This window comes from Salmo salar, chromosome ssa19 (assembly GCF_905237065.1).
Source record: "Salmo salar chromosome ssa19, Ssal_v3.1, whole genome shotgun sequence".
NCBI classification, from domain to species: domain Eukaryota; kingdom Metazoa; phylum Chordata; class Actinopteri; order Salmoniformes; family Salmonidae; genus Salmo; species Salmo salar.
Window position 1 is genome coordinate 25,200,858 of NC_059460.1, and position 18,512 is coordinate 25,219,369.

At 41.6% G+C, this 18,512-nt stretch overlaps 1 protein-coding gene across 2 annotated transcripts in view; it reads left to right on the forward strand.

The window, feature by feature from the left end:
- Positions 1 to 18,512, forward strand: part of fars2 (phenylalanyl-tRNA synthetase 2, mitochondrial) — a 150,588-nt gene that overhangs the window by 88,939 nt on the left and 43,137 nt on the right. For both annotated transcript variants that reach the window (XM_045702156.1, XM_045702157.1), the window contains exons 6-7: positions 595 to 755; positions 13,581 to 13,732. In XM_045702156.1, the coding sequence (XP_045558112.1) occupies positions 595 to 755; positions 13,581 to 13,732 (313 nt within the window). The remainder of the gene's footprint in view (positions 1 to 594; positions 756 to 13,580; positions 13,733 to 18,512) is intronic.

Consider the following 18,512-nt stretch of genomic DNA (forward strand, 5'->3'; position numbering starts at 1 on the left):
CCATGGGATTTGGTGGCGGAATGTTCGCTGCCATAGCGATGGTATATGAGATTTCTTTGCCTTCAGTCATCAAGGTAGGTAGTGATGCTAGCTAACAACTAGTTGATCAGTGTTGTGACTAGGAGTAGGAAACGGCGTGTGTTCGCATATGGAATGTAACTGCGTCTATACTGTACTTAGCTACAAAAATAACAAACGGGTGGTTTTCGAGCCACTTCTGATACCATGTTTCAGTATCATATATTGGATAAAGTAATAAAGACAGACAACAATGTCTAGTTCAATAGCCTTGTTCATGCATTGTACAAATCCCTACACGCGGAGTCCGGGGAACAGTCCGGCTAGTCGATTACCTATCAACTAGACTCCGTAACACTACCCTTCAGCTCAGCGTCCCACATAGTTCTTGACTTGATTTCTCATATTTTTCTCATTAATTATTTAATTTCTCTCTAGAGAAACGGTGCATTGGAATTCAAGTAAATGAACCGATGTCGGCCAATTAGTGGTTTAATATCCAACCCCAACCACCCCCCCCCTCACAAAAAGTTCTGGGAACAACTGCTCTAATCTCCTATTGTGTCCTTTTTCCAGCGGGAGCGAGTAACAAGATTGGCTGGGCATTTGGACTAGGCCTGGAGCGCCTGGCCATGGTGCTGTACGGGATCCCTGACATCCGCCTCTTCTGGAGCCAGGACGACCGCTTCCTGAAGCAGTTCTGCCTGCCCAGCATCAACGACCCAGTCACCTTCCAAGTAAAGCTCTAGGTTATATTTATTGTATTTTTCAACCACTATTATTCACTTTTAATGCAGAGTTTGGCTGTTGAGGTTTCAATCATAGAGGGAGAGTTTGCACTTTCCTCAAAGCCCATTTTAAGGTAGGCAACTGGGGGAGACTTCAGAGGGAACAGACAATGAATTATACTCCTGAGCAAACATTCCAGCACTGCAGATGGCAGTAGTTCACCAACCTTGGCTTGTTCTGACTACACATTCCATGCATCTTTTCAGTTTGTTTATGAACTGCCAATAAACTCATAGAAGTAGAAGAAAAATAAATGTACTACTTTCAATTGACTACACTAAATGGTGCTGCCCAAGCGATCAATGGCAAAGATAGATAAAGGGTCGTATATAGAGAGTTAGGCCAATGTGGGTTCTGTCTGAATGTTCCGAGAGCGCCACTTTCTCCCCCATAGTGGTTGCTCGGTGATAATTGATGCTTCTGTGTTGTGCTGTTTATTTCTGATATTTTTCAAAACCTATGAAGATGTCCGAGGAAAGCATATATGCAATTTGTTGACTCCAACATTACATCACTAAAATTTCTAGAATAAATGGGCTACTAATGTGGTGGACGTTCTAAAACCTGGCCGAACTCTCGTAATACATGGCTCTGGTTTCAACCAAAAGCCATTATGATGCTCCCGGACCATATCAGCAGCCATGGTTTTAATGAAGAAGGTGAATGGCAGAAACATTAGCAAACGTTAGCATAAATAAGTGATACTTTGCAAGCATAGTGTGCAGGATTTGTTTTCCATTTTAGCTCCTGGACCAAAAACAATAACAACCAACCTTACTAGTCCCTTTAAGTCTTTTCAAAACAGTTGTTTTTGCCACAGGGTGTGGGAACTGCACATAATAGCTTCTTAACTTCTGTCCCACCTGTGTTACACAGCCAGTGAAATATCAGGGCGGAAAATTCAAAAACAACAAAATGTCATAATTCAACTTTCTCAAACATACAACTATTTTACAACATTTTAAAGATAAACTTCTCGTTAATCTAACCCCATTGTCCGATTTCAAAAAGGCTTTACAGCGAAAGCAAAACATTAGATTATGTTAGGAGAGTACATAGACAAAAATAATCACACAGCCATTTTCCAAGCAAGGACATGTGTCAATAAAACCCAAAACACAGCTAAATGAAGCACTAACCTTTGACGATCTTCATCAGATGACACTCCTAGGACATTATGTTACACAATACATGTATGTTTTGTTCGATAAAGTTCATATTTATATCCAAAAACAACATTTTACATTGGCGAGTGATGTTCAGAAAATGTATTCCCACCAAAACGGCCGGTGAATGTACACATCAATTTACAAAAATACTCATCATAAACGTTGACGAAATATATAACAATTATTTTAAGAATTGTAGATAGACTACCCCTGGATGCAACCGCTGTGTCAGATTTTAAAATAGATTTACGGAGAAAGCACATTTTTCAATATTCTGAGTACATAGCTCAGCCATCACGGTGAGCTATTCAGACCCCCGCCAAGTTCGGGGCAACCTAAACTCAGAATTAGTATTAGAAATATTCTCTTACCTTTGCTGATCTTCGTCAGAATGCACTCCCAGGACTGCTACTTCCACAAGAAATGTTGTTTTTGTTCGAAATAATCCATATTTATGTACAAATACCTCCGTTTTGTTCATGCGTTCAGGTCACTATCCAAAGGGTAACGCGCGAGCGCGGAACGAGAGACGAAAAGTCAAAATGTTCCAATACCGTACTTAGAAGCATGTCAAATGCTGTTTAAAATCAATCTTTATGGTATTTTTAATGTAAAATTGCGATAATATTCCAACCGGACAATAGCATATTCATTCAAGAAGAAAAAGAAGGAGGGGCGCGCTCACGGGACCGAGCATATCCAACCCCTTTGTTGCCAGGCAGACCACTCAGTAACTGAGCTCCTATTATCTGCCCAGTGACAGGAAAATGCTCAAACCACTTTCTGAAGGCTTCAGACAGCCAATGGAAGCCTTAGGAAGTGCAACGTCACCCCAGAGACACTGTAGCTTCGATAGAGAATCAAAAGAAGAACTACAATTCCACTTCCTGCTTGGAATTTTCTCAGGTTTTTGCCTGCCATATGAGTTCTGTTATACTCACAGACACCATTCAAACAGTTTTAGAAACTTCAGAGGGTTTTCTATCCAAATCTACTAATAATATGCATATTCTAGTTTCTGGGCCAGAGTAGTAACCTGTTTAAATTGGGTACGTTTTTCATCCGGCCGTGAAAATACTGCCCCCTACCCCAGACAGGTTAAACCATATCCCGAATCTCAACTCAAGGTATCATGTGCTTGGCTTAACTACAGTTGAAGTCGGAAGTTTGCATACACTTAGGTTGGAGTCATTAAAACTCGTTTTTCAACCACTCCACATATTTATTGTTAACAAACTATAGTTTTGGCAAGTCGGTTAGGACATCTACTTTGTGCATGACACAAGTCATTTTTCCAACAATTGTTTACAGACAGATTATTTCACTTATAATTCACTGTATCACAATTCCAGGGGGTCAGAAGTTTACATGAACTAAGTTGATTGTGCCTTTTAAACAGCATAGAAAATTCCAGAAAATGATGTCATGGCTTTAGAAGGTTCTGATAGGCTAATTGACATAATTTGAGTCAATTGGAGATGTACCTGTAGATGTATTTCAAGGCCTACCTTCAAACTCAGTGCCTCTTTGCTTGACAAAATGGGAAAATCAAAAGAAATCAGCCAAGACCTCAGAGAAAAAAATTGTAGACCTCCACAAGTCTGGTTCATCCTTGGGAGCAATTTCCAAACGCCTGAAGGTACCACGTTCATCTGTCCAAACAATAGTACGCAAGTATAAACACCATAGGACCACGCAACTGTCATACTGCTGAGGAAGGAGACGCGTTCTGTCTCCTAGAGATGAACGTACTTTAGTGGAAAAAGTGCAAATCAATCCCAGAACAACAGCAAAGGACCTTATGAAGATGCTGGAGGAAACGGGTACAGATGTATCTATATCCACAGTAAAACGAGTCCTATATCAACATAACCTGAAAGTCCGCTCAGCAAGGAAGAAGCCGTTGCTCCAAAACCGCCGTAAAAAAGCCAGACTACGGTTTGCAGCTGCACATGGGGACAAAGATCGTACTTTCTGGAGAAATGTCCTCTGGTCTGATGAAACAAAAATAGAGCTTTTTGGCCGTTATGTTTAGTGGAAAAATGGGAAGGCTTGCGAGCTGAAGAACACCATCCCAACTGTGATTCACGGGAGTGGCAGAATCATGTTGTGGGGGTGCTTTGCTGCAGGAGGGACTGGTGCCCTTCACAAAATAGATGTCATCATGAAGTTAAAGCTTGGTCGCAAATGGGTCTTCCAAATGGACAATGACCCCAGGCATACTTCCAAAGTTGTGGCAAAATGGCTTAAGGACAACAAAGTCAAGGTATTGGAGTGGCCATCACAAAGCCCTGACCTCAATCCTATAGAACATTTGTGGGCAGAACTGAAAAAGTGTGTGCGAGCAAGGAGGCCTACAAACCAGACTGTTACACCAGTTCAGTCAGGAGGAATGGGCCAATATTCACCCAACTTATTGTGGGAAGTTTGTGGAACGCTAACCGAAACGTTTGACCCAAGTTAATCAATTTAAAGGAAATGCTACCAAATACTAATTGAGTGTATGTAAACTTCTGACCCACTGGGAATGTGATGAAAGACATAAAAGCTGAAATAAATCATTCTCTCTACTATTATTCTGACATTTCACATTCTTAAAATAAAGTGGTGATCCTAACTGACCTAAGACAGAGAATTTTTACTAGAATTAAATGTCAGGAATTGGTAAAAACAGAGTTCCGACTACAACTGTATTATTCCCATCATATAACCCCAAAAATATTGTTTTACGCTATTTCTTCAAAATTATGTTGTTGTAAACATACAATGTTTACCCTCAAAATATCGTTAAATCTACAAATGTAAAAGTGGTTTCACTTCTCCAACTCCATCCCTCTGCTTTATATCAAACTAAATGGCTGGGTTTTTTTGTATTTTTTTCTCACATTAACAAGTACTCCTTCAAACAGCCTGAGTGAGACAGTGAAAGGAGAAGGACTGAATCAATAGTTCTGATCCTCCTAGTCATTAATGCTGCCCAGCTGTAATGACTTAATGGTAGCCGTTGTTGTTGGAGGATTTGGCCAGAAACTGAGATGGCTTAATGGCTTTTTAGCTAGCCGGTATTGATAGATTTTTTGGTGGGCCAGAATTGGGGCCTATTAGAATGTGCTTACTGTGCACATAATTGCACATCATTAATTGGACTGGTACACGATGAGACTTTCACATCAAATCAAAGTTGACTTGTTGCGTGCACAGGATACAATAGATGTAAAAAGCACAGTGAAATGCTGACTTACAAACTGTTTTGTATAATGCAGTGTTCAATATCACTGGTGATAAAATCCAGAATAGGATCTTAAAGCATGGATTCAGTACTAGGTCAGATAAATAAAACACACAAGAAATAAAAACACGTGAATGTACGCGTGTTTTATTTCTCGTATGTTTTTATTTTTACTTTATTTCATTGACCTCGGTAGGTTTGTCCAACACCTACACACACAAAAATGAAATCTTTATAGTGCCAAATAAGGGTTATTTGGCTTGTATCCATACCGGATCCCTTTTTGGTGCTATATAGAACCTTTTTTAAGGTACCATAAAGAGCCATGCTCATAAGCAGAGGCGTCATGCCCCCTCAGATTTGTCCTGTTAAAATAAAAAATATAGTTTTATTTTTTCTCTGTAATACTACTAGTCACCTAGGAATTTTATGAAGTTGGCTTTAGCTCGTCCATTTAAGTTCCCAATCTCCTAACCTAAAACTCTCAGACCATGCATGAGAAACAAGATTCAACTCTTTGGCCTGAGCGCCAAGCATCACGTCTGGAGGAAACCTGGCACCATCCCTACAGTGAAGCATGGTAGTGGCAGCATCATGCTGTGGCTGTGTTTTTCAGCGGCAGGGACTGGGAGACTAGTCAGGATCGAGGTGAAGATGAATGGTGCAAAGTACAGAGAGATCCTTGATGAAAACCTGCTCAGGACCTGGGGAGAAGGTTCACCTTCCAACAGGAAGTTGTGAACTGTGGCTCAGTTGGTAGAGCATGGTGTTTGCAACGCCAGCATGGTGTGTGCAACGCCAGGGTTGTGTGTTCGATTCCCACGGGGGACAGTACCAAAAAAAAGAAAATGCATGAAATGAAATGAAATGTTTGAAGTGTATGAAATGTATGCATTCACTACTGTAAGTCGCTCTGGATAAGAGCGTCTGCTAAATGACTAAAATGTAAAATGTAAATGTAAAATGACACTAAGCACACAGCCAAGACAGTGCAGGAGTGGCTTCGGGACAAGTCTCTGAATATCCTTGAGTGGCCCAGCCAGAGCCCGGACTTGAACCCGATCGAACATTACTAAGAGCATTGTATTTGGTACAAATCATTCCTTAAGTGCTAGACCTCAGCTGAATCTGGTAATGAATGGTGTGGCTGTTGAACAAGTTTAGGAGACTAACTTACTTGGCATTACCTTAGATTGTAAACTGTCATGGTCAAAACATATAGATTCAATGGTTGTGAAGATGGGGAGAGGTCTAGATGTGATAAAGAGATGCTCTGCTTCTTTGACACCACATTCCAAAAAGCAAGTTCTGCAGGCTCTAGTTTTGTCTAATCTTGATTATTGTCCAGTCGTGTGGTCCAGTGCGGCAAGGAAAGACCTAGTTAAGCTGCAGCTGGCCCAGAACAGAGCTGCACGTTTTGCTCTTAATTGTAGTCAGAGGGCTGATATAAATACTATGCATGCCAGTCTCTCTTGGCTAAGAGTTGAGGAGAGACTGACTGCATCACTTCTTTTTATAAGAACATTAACATTAAACGAAATCGTCCCACCTACGTAACAGCCAGTGGAATCCTGTGGCGCGTTATTCAAATACCTTAGAAATGCTATCACTTCAATTTCTCAAACATATGACTATTTTACAGCATTTTAAAGAAAAGACTCTCGTTAATCTAACCACACTGTCCGATTTCAAAAAGGCTTTACAACGAAAGCAAAACATTAGATTATGTCAGCAGAGTACCCAGCCAGCCAGACACCCATTTTTCAAGCTAGCATATAATGTCACAAAAACCCAGAAGACAGCTAAATGCAGCACTAACCTTTGATGATCTTCATCAGATGACACACCTAGGACATTATGTTATACAATACATGCATGTTTTGTTCAATCAAGTTCATATTTATATCAAAAACCAGCTTTTTACATTAGCATGTGACGTTCAGAACTAGCAAACTTCCGGTGAATTTACAAAAAATGTACTAAATTACTCACGTTAAACGTTCACAAAAAGCATAACAATTATTTTAAGAATTATAGATACAGAATTCCTCTATGCACTCGATATGTCCGATTTTAATATAGCTTTTTGGTGAAAGCACATTTTGCAATATTCTCAGTAGATAGCCCGGCATCACAGGGCTAGCTATTTAGACACCCAGCAAGTTTAGCACTCACCAAAGTCAGATTTACTATAAGAAAAATGTTATTACTTTTGGTGTTCTTCGTCAGAATGCACTCCCAGGACTTCTACTTCAATAACAAATGTTGGTTTGGTTCAAAATAATCCATAGTTATATCCAGACAGCGGCGTTTTGTTCGTGCGTTCAAGACACTATCCGAAAGGGTAAAGAAGGGTGACGAGCACGGCGCATTTCATGACAAAAAAAATCTAAATATTCCATTACCGTACTTCGAAGCATGTCAACCGCTGTTTAAAATCAATTTTTATGCCATTTTTCTCGTAAAACAGCGATAATATTCCGACCGGGAATCTGCGTTTAGGTAAAAAGAGGAAAGAAAATAAAGCATTGGGTCGACTCGTGCACGCGCCTAAGCCCATTGTCCTCTGATCGGCCACTTGCCAAAAGCGTAAATGTGTTTCAGCCTGGGGCTGCCTCGATATCATTCAGCTTTTTCCCGGGCTCTGAGAGCCTATGGGAGCCGTAGGACGTGTCACGTTACAGCAAAGATCCTCAGTCTTCAATAAAAAGAGCCAAGATGAACAACAACTTGTCAGACAGGCCACTTCCTGTTCAGAATCTTCTCAGGTTTTTGCCTGCCATATGAGTTCTGTTATACTCACAGACACCATTCAAACAGTTTTAGAAACTTTAGGGTGTTTTCTATCCAAAGCAATAATTATATGCATATTCTAGTTACTGGGCAGGAGTAGTAACCAGATTAAATCGGGTATGTTTTTTATCCGGCCGTGTCAATACTGCCCCCTACCCCCAACAGGTTAATGTGTTGAAAATCCCAAATTGTTTGCATAGTCAACTTACACACAGCTCAGACACACACACTTATCCCACCAGACATGCCACCAGGGGTCTTTTCATAGTCCCCAAATTCAGAACAAATTCAAGAAAACGTACAGTATTATATAGAGCCTTTATTGTATGGAACTCCTTTCCATCTCATATTGCTCAAATAAACAGCAAACCTGGTTTCAAAAAACAGATAAAGCAACACCTCGCGGCATAACGCCTCTCCCCTACTTGACCTAGATAGTTTGTGTGTATGCGTTGATATGTAGGTTATGTGTACCTTTTAAAAATGTATGTAGTTCTATTCTTGTCTAATGATGTTCTGTATTATATCATTCTGTTTTATGTTTCATGTTTTGTGTGGACCCCAGGAAGAGTAGCTGCTGCTTTTGCAACAGCTAATGAGGATCCTAATAAAATACCAAATACATCTCTGGAGAGACCTGAAAATAGCTGTACAAAGCAATGCTCCCCATCCAACCTGACAGAGCTTGAGAGGATCTGCAGAGAAGAATGGGAGGAACTGCCCAAATGCTTTGGAATTGATCTTGGTACCTGCAATATATAAATCACTAATTTAATAGAGAAAAGGACTCATTCTCCTGTTTTGTGTCACTGTGTATACCGCAATGAGTATGGAGAAAAGAAAGAAAACCAGAGAATGATCTGAGGTCAGACACAAGATTGTAGCCAAGCATGGACAATCTCAAGGCTACAAGTCCATCTCCAGAGACGTTGACGTTCCTGTTTCCACCATACGTAATGTTATCAAGAAGTTTAAGACCTATTGCACTGTAGCCAACCTCCCTGGACATGGCTGCAAGAGAACTTGATGGAAGGTTGCAGCAAGGGATCGTATGAATGGTGGAGAAAGCACCTTGATCAACTGCTACACAGATTCAAGCTGACCTTCAGACACAAGGTACAACAGTTTCAACTTGCACCATCTGTTGCCAACTCAATGAAAGGGGATTATATGGTAGGAGACCCAGCAGCACCCAACTGCTGAGAAAGACACGTAAGAAAGGCTGACTGCAATTTGCCGAAACACACCTGAACATGACAAAATCCTAGTTTAAATTTAGAGCTTTTTGGTAAAGCATACCTTTTCTATGTCAACAGAAAACAAATGGAATCCTTCAAAGAAAACAACACCTTCCCTACACTGAAAACATGGAGGAGGTTCAGTGATGTTTTGGGGTTGCTTTGCTGCCTCGGGCACTGGGTGCCTTGAACGTGTGCATGGCGTCATAAAATCAGGAGAATACCAAGGCATTTTGGAGCGCAATGTCGGACCCAGTGTCAGAAAGCTGGGTCTCTGTCGAAGGTCATGGGTCTTCCAGCAGGACATTGACCCCAAACACACTTCAATAAGCACCCAGGAATGGTTCAAGACAAAACGCTGGACTGTTCTGAAGTGGCCCGCAATGAGTCCAGATCTACATTCCATTGAACACTTGTGGAGAGATCTGAAAAGAGCAGTTGGGCGAAGGCACCCTTCAAATCTGAGAGAACTGGAGCAACTTGCACAAGAGGAGTGGGCCAAACTGCCAGTACAGAGGTGCAGGAAGCTCATCGATGGCAATAGGAAGCACTTGATTGCAGTTGTTTTGACCAAAGACTGTGCTACCAAATATTAAGTCTGGGGTGTCAATAGTTTTTTCAATTACATTTCTGTTTTTCTGATTTAAATGGATATATTAAGTTCTGAATCAAAAACAAAGGTTCTGTAATATTAACAGTGAAATAAAGAATTGTGGAGACCAAATACTTTGGTCAATTTCAACTTATTTTTAGGGAAAATGATGAGTTACTTGACCAAAGTACAACAGGGTGCCAATATTTTTGGCCACGACTGTATATTTCTAATGGCTCTGTTGGTTGGACTGTGGTGTTTGATGCAGCAGAGTTTGGGGTTTGTGCCCACATACAATGAATATATGCGTTAGATGGAAGTTGCTTTGGATGAAAACCTCTGCTAAAAGAAGATTTTGTAATTTTCAGTAGTACCAAATACATACTTGCGATACATTTACTGTATGTGTTTTGGGAAAAAAGTGGTTTATGCTAAATCCCAAATCAATGCGTTGGCACTCGTGTAGATCTGAAGGGATAGGATAGGTATAAGCAATATGGTACTTGCGTCACCTTGCCTTTAGATAGGCTTTGTGGAAATGTTCCATTTTGCTTACACCTACAGTATCCAATCTCTTCAGATTTACAGAAGTGCCCTCTATAGAAGTGCCTAGGGAGGAGGGGCTAGTTCCATTTGGGATTCATGGAGAGTGTATAATTAGTCTCATATATCCCCTGTGTCAGTGGTCTGAAGAGTGACAGAGGATTCCCAAGCCCATGATATTGTGCAACCCCCCCCCCCACCGGCCATTGGAGAAATTTACTGGACCCACATGCATTGACTGCACCCATGGCGCTCAGAATGATCAAAATCAAATTTTGATGACAGTAATACATCTTAACAGAACATGCAACGCATGTAATGAAGCAGCTGGGAAAACACCATTTAAACAGAGCACCTGGGAAAATGCCATTCTAAACAGAGCACCTGTGAAAAAACCATTATAAATAGCACACCTGGGAAAACACCATTCTAAACAGAGCACCTGGGAAAACACCATTCTAAATAGCACACCTGGTAAAACACCATTCTAAACAGAGCACCTGGGAAAACACCATTCTAAATAGCACACCTGGTAAAACACCATTCTAAACAGAGCACCTGGGAAAACACCATTCTAAATAGAGCACCTGGGAAAACACCATTCTAAATAGCACACCTGGTAAAACACCATTCTAAATAGAGCACCTGGGAAAACACCATTCTAAATAGCACACCTGGTAAAACACCATTCTAAACAGAGCACCTGGGAAAACACCATTCTAAATAGCACACCTGATAGCGGTTCCAAATGTGACAAAGAAGAAAATCTGTTCGAAAATTAGAAAGTGGGGGAATCTAAAGATGCAACAACTAGGTTGGATTGCTAATTTGCCTAGGATTGTGCTTTTGGCTTCTGAACAACAAAATATACTTGATATGAAAACCAATAGAACAGGAGAGAAATGGCATAGCGGTGGGTCCAATAGGGAAGTAAATGGAAATAAATTTGCCAAAATCATATAATTACTCCTGTCCTATACAGAAAGTACTAAAATACTTCACCAGAAAGCATGACTACACTGGATCATTAGCTTCTTTAAAAATATTGCTGTGGATTGTTTCAAATCACAAGCTCGGTGTAGGCCTATACCTATTTGGGAATCCTACAATTTGGGCAGCACGCATGGCAATAGACCTAGCTGATTATTGAGTTGTGGCTGTCAGTGAAAAGCATCTAAAATATGAAGATAATGTAGCTTGAGTATAATTTAAAATGTTGAGACAAGAAGAAGGGGAGGGGTGTGTGGTGACGATATAGGCAAGTCTCTCTCCAGAATGGCTCAGCTGTCTTCCGCATTTATTGTTTCATTGTGTGAATTGTTTGCCCTTTGATAATGTGTTTTTTAAATCATTTCCCCATTACATATGTCATCAGTAGTAAATGTACTGTTAATCCCCATCATTTGGTTTCATACATTTCTGTTAATGCATGTATTAATTACAGTAATTTACCGTTATCATTCTCGGAGTTGAAACATTGTTTGCCGAGTTCACAACCTGCTACACTTTTGAGAAAATGTTTTGTTTCATTTCATAACCATCAATTGTGAGATTTGTAAATGTTTTCATTGGCTTTTGTTTGGAGTGCTCCATGTGACCAATGGTTTCTCTGTCCTCATAACGCTCCCGAGTGGCGCAGCGGTCTAAGGCACTGCATCTCAGTGCACGAGGCGTCACTACAGTACCTGGTTCGAATCCAGGCTGTATCACATCCGGCCATGATTGGGAGTCCCATAGGACGGCGCACAATTGGCCCAGTGTCGTCCGGGTTTGGCTGGGGTAGGCCGTCATTGTAAATAAGAATTTGTTCTTAAAAGTTGAGGGAGCGCACACCTGTGCACGCATAGAAGTACCTGGACTGCTGCACGGAAATGTAGGAACAAGTGTTTTTTTTAACATCCATTTTGAATAATAATATATTAAAACTATAGTTCCTCACAATAAGCCATTTGAAAAATCTCTCCCCCCCAATAATCAGCAATGACTGTCGCCCTTTACCACTCACATCTGTAATTATGAAGTGCTTTGACAGGCTGGTCATGACACACATCTACATTACATTATCATCCCAGATACCGCCCCAACAGATCCACAGATGTTGCAATCTCAACTGCACTTCACATTGCCCTCTCCCACCTGGACAAGAGGGGAAATAACTATGTGAGAATGCTGTTCATAGACTACAGCTCAACGTTCAACACAGTCCCCTCTAAGCTAATTACCAAGCTGGGGACACTGGGACTGAACATCTCCCTCTGCCACTGGATCCTGGACTTCCTGACGGGCCGGCCCCAGGTGGTGAGGGTAGGCAACAACATCTCTGCCACGCTGACCCTCAACAAGGGGTCCACTCAGGGGTTTGTGCTTAGTCCCCTCCTGTACTCCCTGTTAACCCACGACTGCGTGGCCATGCGCGACTCCAACACCATCATCAAGTTTGCTGACGACATGACGGTGGTAGGCCTGGTCACAGATGGCGATGAGACAGCCTACAGGGAGGAGGTCAGAGACTTAGCAGTGTGGTGCCAGGAAACAACCTCTCCCTCAATGTCAGTAAGACCAAGGAGCTGATCGTGGACCTCAGGAGATAGAGGGGAGAGCATGCCCCCATCCACAACAACGGGTCTGTAGTGGAGTGAGTCGAGAGCTTCAAGTTTCTTGGCGTGCACATCACTAAGGATTTAACATGTTCCACACACACCCGCACATTGACTCTGTACCGGTACCCCCTGTATATAGCCTCACTATTGTTAATTTACTGCTGCTCTTTAATAATTTGTTACATTTATTTTGTCATTCTTTTTGGGGGGGATTTTTCTTAAAACTGCTTTGTTGGTTAAGGGCTTGTAAGTAAGCATTTCACTGTAAGGTCTACACTTGTTGTATTCAACGCATGTGACAAATACAATTTGATTTGATTTGAAGAGGGCACAAAATATTTGATTCTCAAAAAGTTCTACAACTGCACCATCGAGAGCATCTTGACTGGCTGCATCACCGCTTGGTATGGCAAATGCACCGCCCTCGACAGCAAAGCGCCACAGAGGGTGATGCGGACAGCCCAGTATGTCACTGGGGCCGAGCTCCCTGCCATCCAGGACCTCTATATCAGGCAAATCGTGCATTGCTGTCTCTCATTGTTAGTCTTTCTTCTAAAAGTTTTCTCTCCCCTCTGCTCTCTGCTTCCCTCTCCTCCCCCCCTCCTCAAGCCCCTCAGTAAGTACCCACCTCTGATCAACGACATCTCCTTCTGGCTACCGGCCGAGGGCTACACAGAGAACGACTTCTATGACCTGGTGAGGAGCATCGGAGGAGACCTGGTGGAGAAGGTCACCCTGGTTGACCAGTTCACACATCCAAAGTAAGGCTCCATGTTCTTCACAAGACAAAGAGCTGTAGGACTCAACACAGTGTTTCCTAGTGCTAGCACACCTGGGTCGTATTCATTAGTGCACACTAGCAAAATGTTTTGTAATGGAAAACGAAAACAAGTGTTTCCTATTGGAAAAGTTCAGGTAGTCCCTCCCAGTTTCAGTCCGTTTACTTCTGTTTGGTTCCTAGTTAATACGACACTGGTTAATCTTAAGTGTTTCGCATTATTAACGAGCACATCTGATTTTAACTACCTGACTTACACCTGATTCAAGTGCTTGATGATTAGTTGAGCAGTTGAATCAGATGTGCTTATACTGGCTTAGATCAAATAAGTGCAATTGCAGGGGGTACTCAAAACACTGCTCTCATCCACCACACATCCAAAGTAAGACAACATGCCCTCAAGAAGATATAGCAGTGGTACTCAATTGGCATACCTGGGGTGCCATGACTGAACAATGATGGGCATATTGCCACTCACTCTGATAAGGGCATTACAAGCGAAAAGTTGGTGTGTGACCTTCATTTAATTGTTCACTGAATTGCTACCACCATAATCAGGTTTTCAGTTTCCACCCAGACAATTGACCCCGCCCCTCATGCCCCCCTTAAAAATGTGCTTGTCGTGAGAGCCAAAAAAAACACTTAACACTGGGTGTAACAATGTTGTGACTATATGCATTACATATTAGTTCAAATGTAACTAACAGGTTAAACAATTTACTGGCCAGTGATAATGATATAACGATTTGGTGAATGCTCTTCATTTGGTTTGTACGGTCTTGTTTGCTATTAGGGGTGAGGTAAGATCTATTCCACTGCTTGACAAATGGGCTCGGAGAGAAAAGGTTAAGCGATGCTCAATTCATCAGAAGGGCTCGGGATTGGATTGTTTGGTGTTTGATAGCAGATATGTCTCATAGCGTCTAGCTTATCTTTTCTACTCTGACAGCTCCTTATTATGCAATATAATGGAGGCCGAGTGCTGTTTGCTCCGTTGATTGGAGCCCTTAGTCTAATGACAAGGAAGGACCAAGGGTCAATGTTTGTTAATGGCACATCTTCATTTGACCCGATTCACATCCTCGACATGAGGCTTGCTCTGTTTGTTTTGCACTCACGCACACACCTACTCCCTCTTTCTCTCTCACTCCATTTCTATCTCTTTCTGTCATACACACATGAAATGATCTTTCTCTCTCTCTCTCTCACTCACTCACTCACTCACTCACTCACTCACTCACTCACACACACAATTAACAAACAGAACCTTTTGGACTAATCCCAGCACTGACAGGAACAAACAGGAATGGCCCAGTGACAGATCAATCACAGAGACTGATTGGCTTTGCCGTAGCTAATAGAATACTACTTCCATCACATTCCTATCAAGGATTTAGAGTTGCAGACAATGTGTGTCGATACGTTTCAGTAATAAGCTTTTAGTAGGGCATTGCCTTGCTCGCCCCGTCTTTACATTTGAAATGTACATAAAACCTGAAAACACAGGATGGATGAAAGCAACATGGCGGATGTCTTTGCTTCACCAATCCACCCCTTTCACAAGTCAGTGCAGCTCAAGGAAAGGAGACGAGGAGAGGAAGTCACTTTATTCCTTATTGATATTCACCCTTGAGGGACCGTCCCTCTCTGTAGTGACAAAGCTGTTTCCTTTTCCCCCACTAACCTGTTCTTAGCGTTCACCCCTGAGCCTCAGCCTGGACGTCTAATTTTTAAATACAGAGCGTAAAGGGCAGGCAGTGGACACAGCTTGGCGCAGGACTTATGCTCGCCCCGCATCCTAGTTGTTTACCGAACAGAGTGTGTGTGTAGTGTGTTTAATGGTGAAAAAAGGGGCCCGCAGTGCGTAAAAATGCCTGTGCGCATTAATCTCTGTCCCTGCTTTTAATCTTTTTTCAAATAGCGACCTTTTCCCTTCCCTTTGTTAGGGCTAACGTGTGTGTGTGTGTGTGTGTGTGTGTGTGTGTGTGTGTGTGTGTGTGTGTGTGTGTGTGTGTGTGTGTGTGTGTGTGTGTGTGTGTGTGTGTGTGTGTGTGTGTGTGTGTGTGTGTGTGTGTGTGTGTGTGTGTGTGTGTGTGTGTTTACTGTGAATGCGAGAAAGAACAGTATCACAATTGTCTGATTCACAATATGTAAATGTTGTCTGTCTGTCTTTTTAGGTGTATGTCTTTAAGGGTGTGTGTTTTTGTGAATTTGAGATGGCATATTGTGACAATGAATGTCCTCAAAGTCATGAGCATTTTAGGATCATTTGTGCCGCAGTTTCACCAGAGACCCTTTTTTTTTTACCCAGAGAGAGATGAGCTGAGGTGGGCCGAGCTCACATTGTTACGCAGCCTCCCTTAGACAACAAACTTTACGATTACTGCCACGGGATATCAAGCGCCATTTAATCCCCAGCTACGTTACAGACTGTCCTCCCTGCGAATGCCACTTTTATGAACAAGATGGCTGGCTAATTGTTTTTTTTTGCTTAGCATCAACGCTGACTCATGGAATTGGGCAAGCTGCTCCTGATGAGGGCGGGCGGGCAACTGTCTGTACGCCATTTATATATAACCTGTGCAAGCAGGGAGGAGTATTCTGAGACTTGTGTTCCTTCCTTGATGTACACCGTGTCCTGTGAAAAGCGGGCACGGTGCCACCAATCAAGAATTTATTACATTTACATTTGAGTAATTTAGCCAGCACTCTTATCCAGAGCAACTTACATTTGGTGAATTCAGCTAAAGTAGGTGAAATCACACTCATTGTAGTGCAACATGTATTGTTATTAGTTATTGTTACGTTGTACTTAGAGTTAGGGTTAGTTCTGTGCTGTAATTGTAATACTTGTTACACTCTACTTACAAAAGCAATTACACGGCAATTAGAACACTGTGAAGTAAAGTGTTACTCATAACACTAGGTTACAATTCGATCACTTTCCGCAGGGTCGACAGAAAGAGGATGCGATCACATGGTCTTATGTGAAGTTAATGTGATAACGTGACAACATGTAAAAGCAACATGTGAAACTGCAGATGAAAGCATTTTGAGCACGTGAAAACATGAATGCTAAATTTCAACATGTCATACCAGAAACTACACATGACAACATTGGAACGTAATTCACGAGTAGAACTGCAAGTTCGATTTTCACGTGAGTAATGTTACTCCTGAATCACAATGATAAATATAATAGTTTTTCTTGAGTGTATTTTTAACCAAGCTGAGATTTTACTTTCAAGTCCACAAACATGGTGTCGTAGTAGGAAGATTGGAATGCCGTGAACCAAGAGGTTGTGAGTTCCAATCCCAAGTGAGAACATGTTGAATATAATAACTGTATATACAGTGGCAATAAAAAATATGTGAACCCTTTTGAATTACCTGGATTTCTGCATTAATTGGTCAACTAAAGTAGGTGAAATCACAGTCATTGTAGTGCAACATGTATTGTTATTAAATTTGTCATCAAATTTGATCTGATCTTCATCTAAGTCACAACAATAGACAAACATAGAGTGCTTAAACTAATAACACACAAATTATTGTATTTTTCTTGTCTATATTGAATACATAATTTAAACATTCACAGTGTAAATCAAATCAAATGTATTTATATAGTCCTTCTTACATCAGCTGATATCTCAAAGTGCTGTACAGAAACCCAGCATAAAACCCCAAACAGCAAGCAATGCAGGTGTAGAAGCACGGTGGCTAGGAAAAACTCCCTAGAAAGGCCAAAACCTAGGAAGAAACCTAGAGAGGAACCAGGCTATGAGGGGTGGCCAGTCCTCTTCTGGCTGTGCCGGGTGGAGATTATAACAGCACATGGCCAAGATGTTCAAATGTTCATAAATGACCAGCATGGTCAAATAATAATAAGGTTGGAAAAAGTATGTGAACCCCTAGGCTAATGACTTCCCAAAAGCTAATTGGAGTCAGGACTCAGCTAACCTGGAGTCCAAACAATGAGACGAGATTGGAGATGTTAGTTAGAGCTGCCTTGCCCTATAAAAAACACTCACAAAATTTGAGTTTGCTATTCACAAGAAGCATTGCCTGATGTGAACCATGCCTCGAACAAAATAAATCTCAAAACACCTAAGAAATAAGAATTGTTGACTTGCATAAAGATGGAAAGGGTTACAAAAGTATCTCTAAAAGCCTTGATGTTCATCAGTCCACAGTAAGACAAATTGTTTATAAATGGAGAAAATTCAGCACTGTTGCTACTCTCCCTAGGAGTGGCCATCCTGCAAAGATGACTGCAAGAGCACAGCGCAGAATGCTCAATGAGGTTAAGAAGAATCCTAGAGTGTCAGCTAGAGACTTACAGAAATCTCTGTGATATACTAACATCTCTGACGAGTCTACGTTACGTAAAACACTAAACAAGAATAGTGTTCATGGAAGGACACCACGGAAGAAGCCACCGCTGTCCAAAAAAAAACATTTGCTGCATGTCTGAAGCACGTCTGAAGCATGTCTGAAGTCTGAAGCTTGTCTGAAGCATGTCTGAAGCTTGTCTGAAGCATGTCTGAAGCTTGTCTGAAGCATGTCTGAATGTTCCACAGCGCTACTGGCAAAATATTCTGTGGACAGATGAATCTAAAGTTGAGTTGTTTGGAAGGAACACACAACACTATGTGTGGGGGAAAAAAAGCATAGCACATCAACATCAAAACCTCATCCCAAATGTGAAGTATGGTGGAGGGAGCATCATGGTTTGGGGCTGCTTTGCTGCCTCAGGGCCTGGA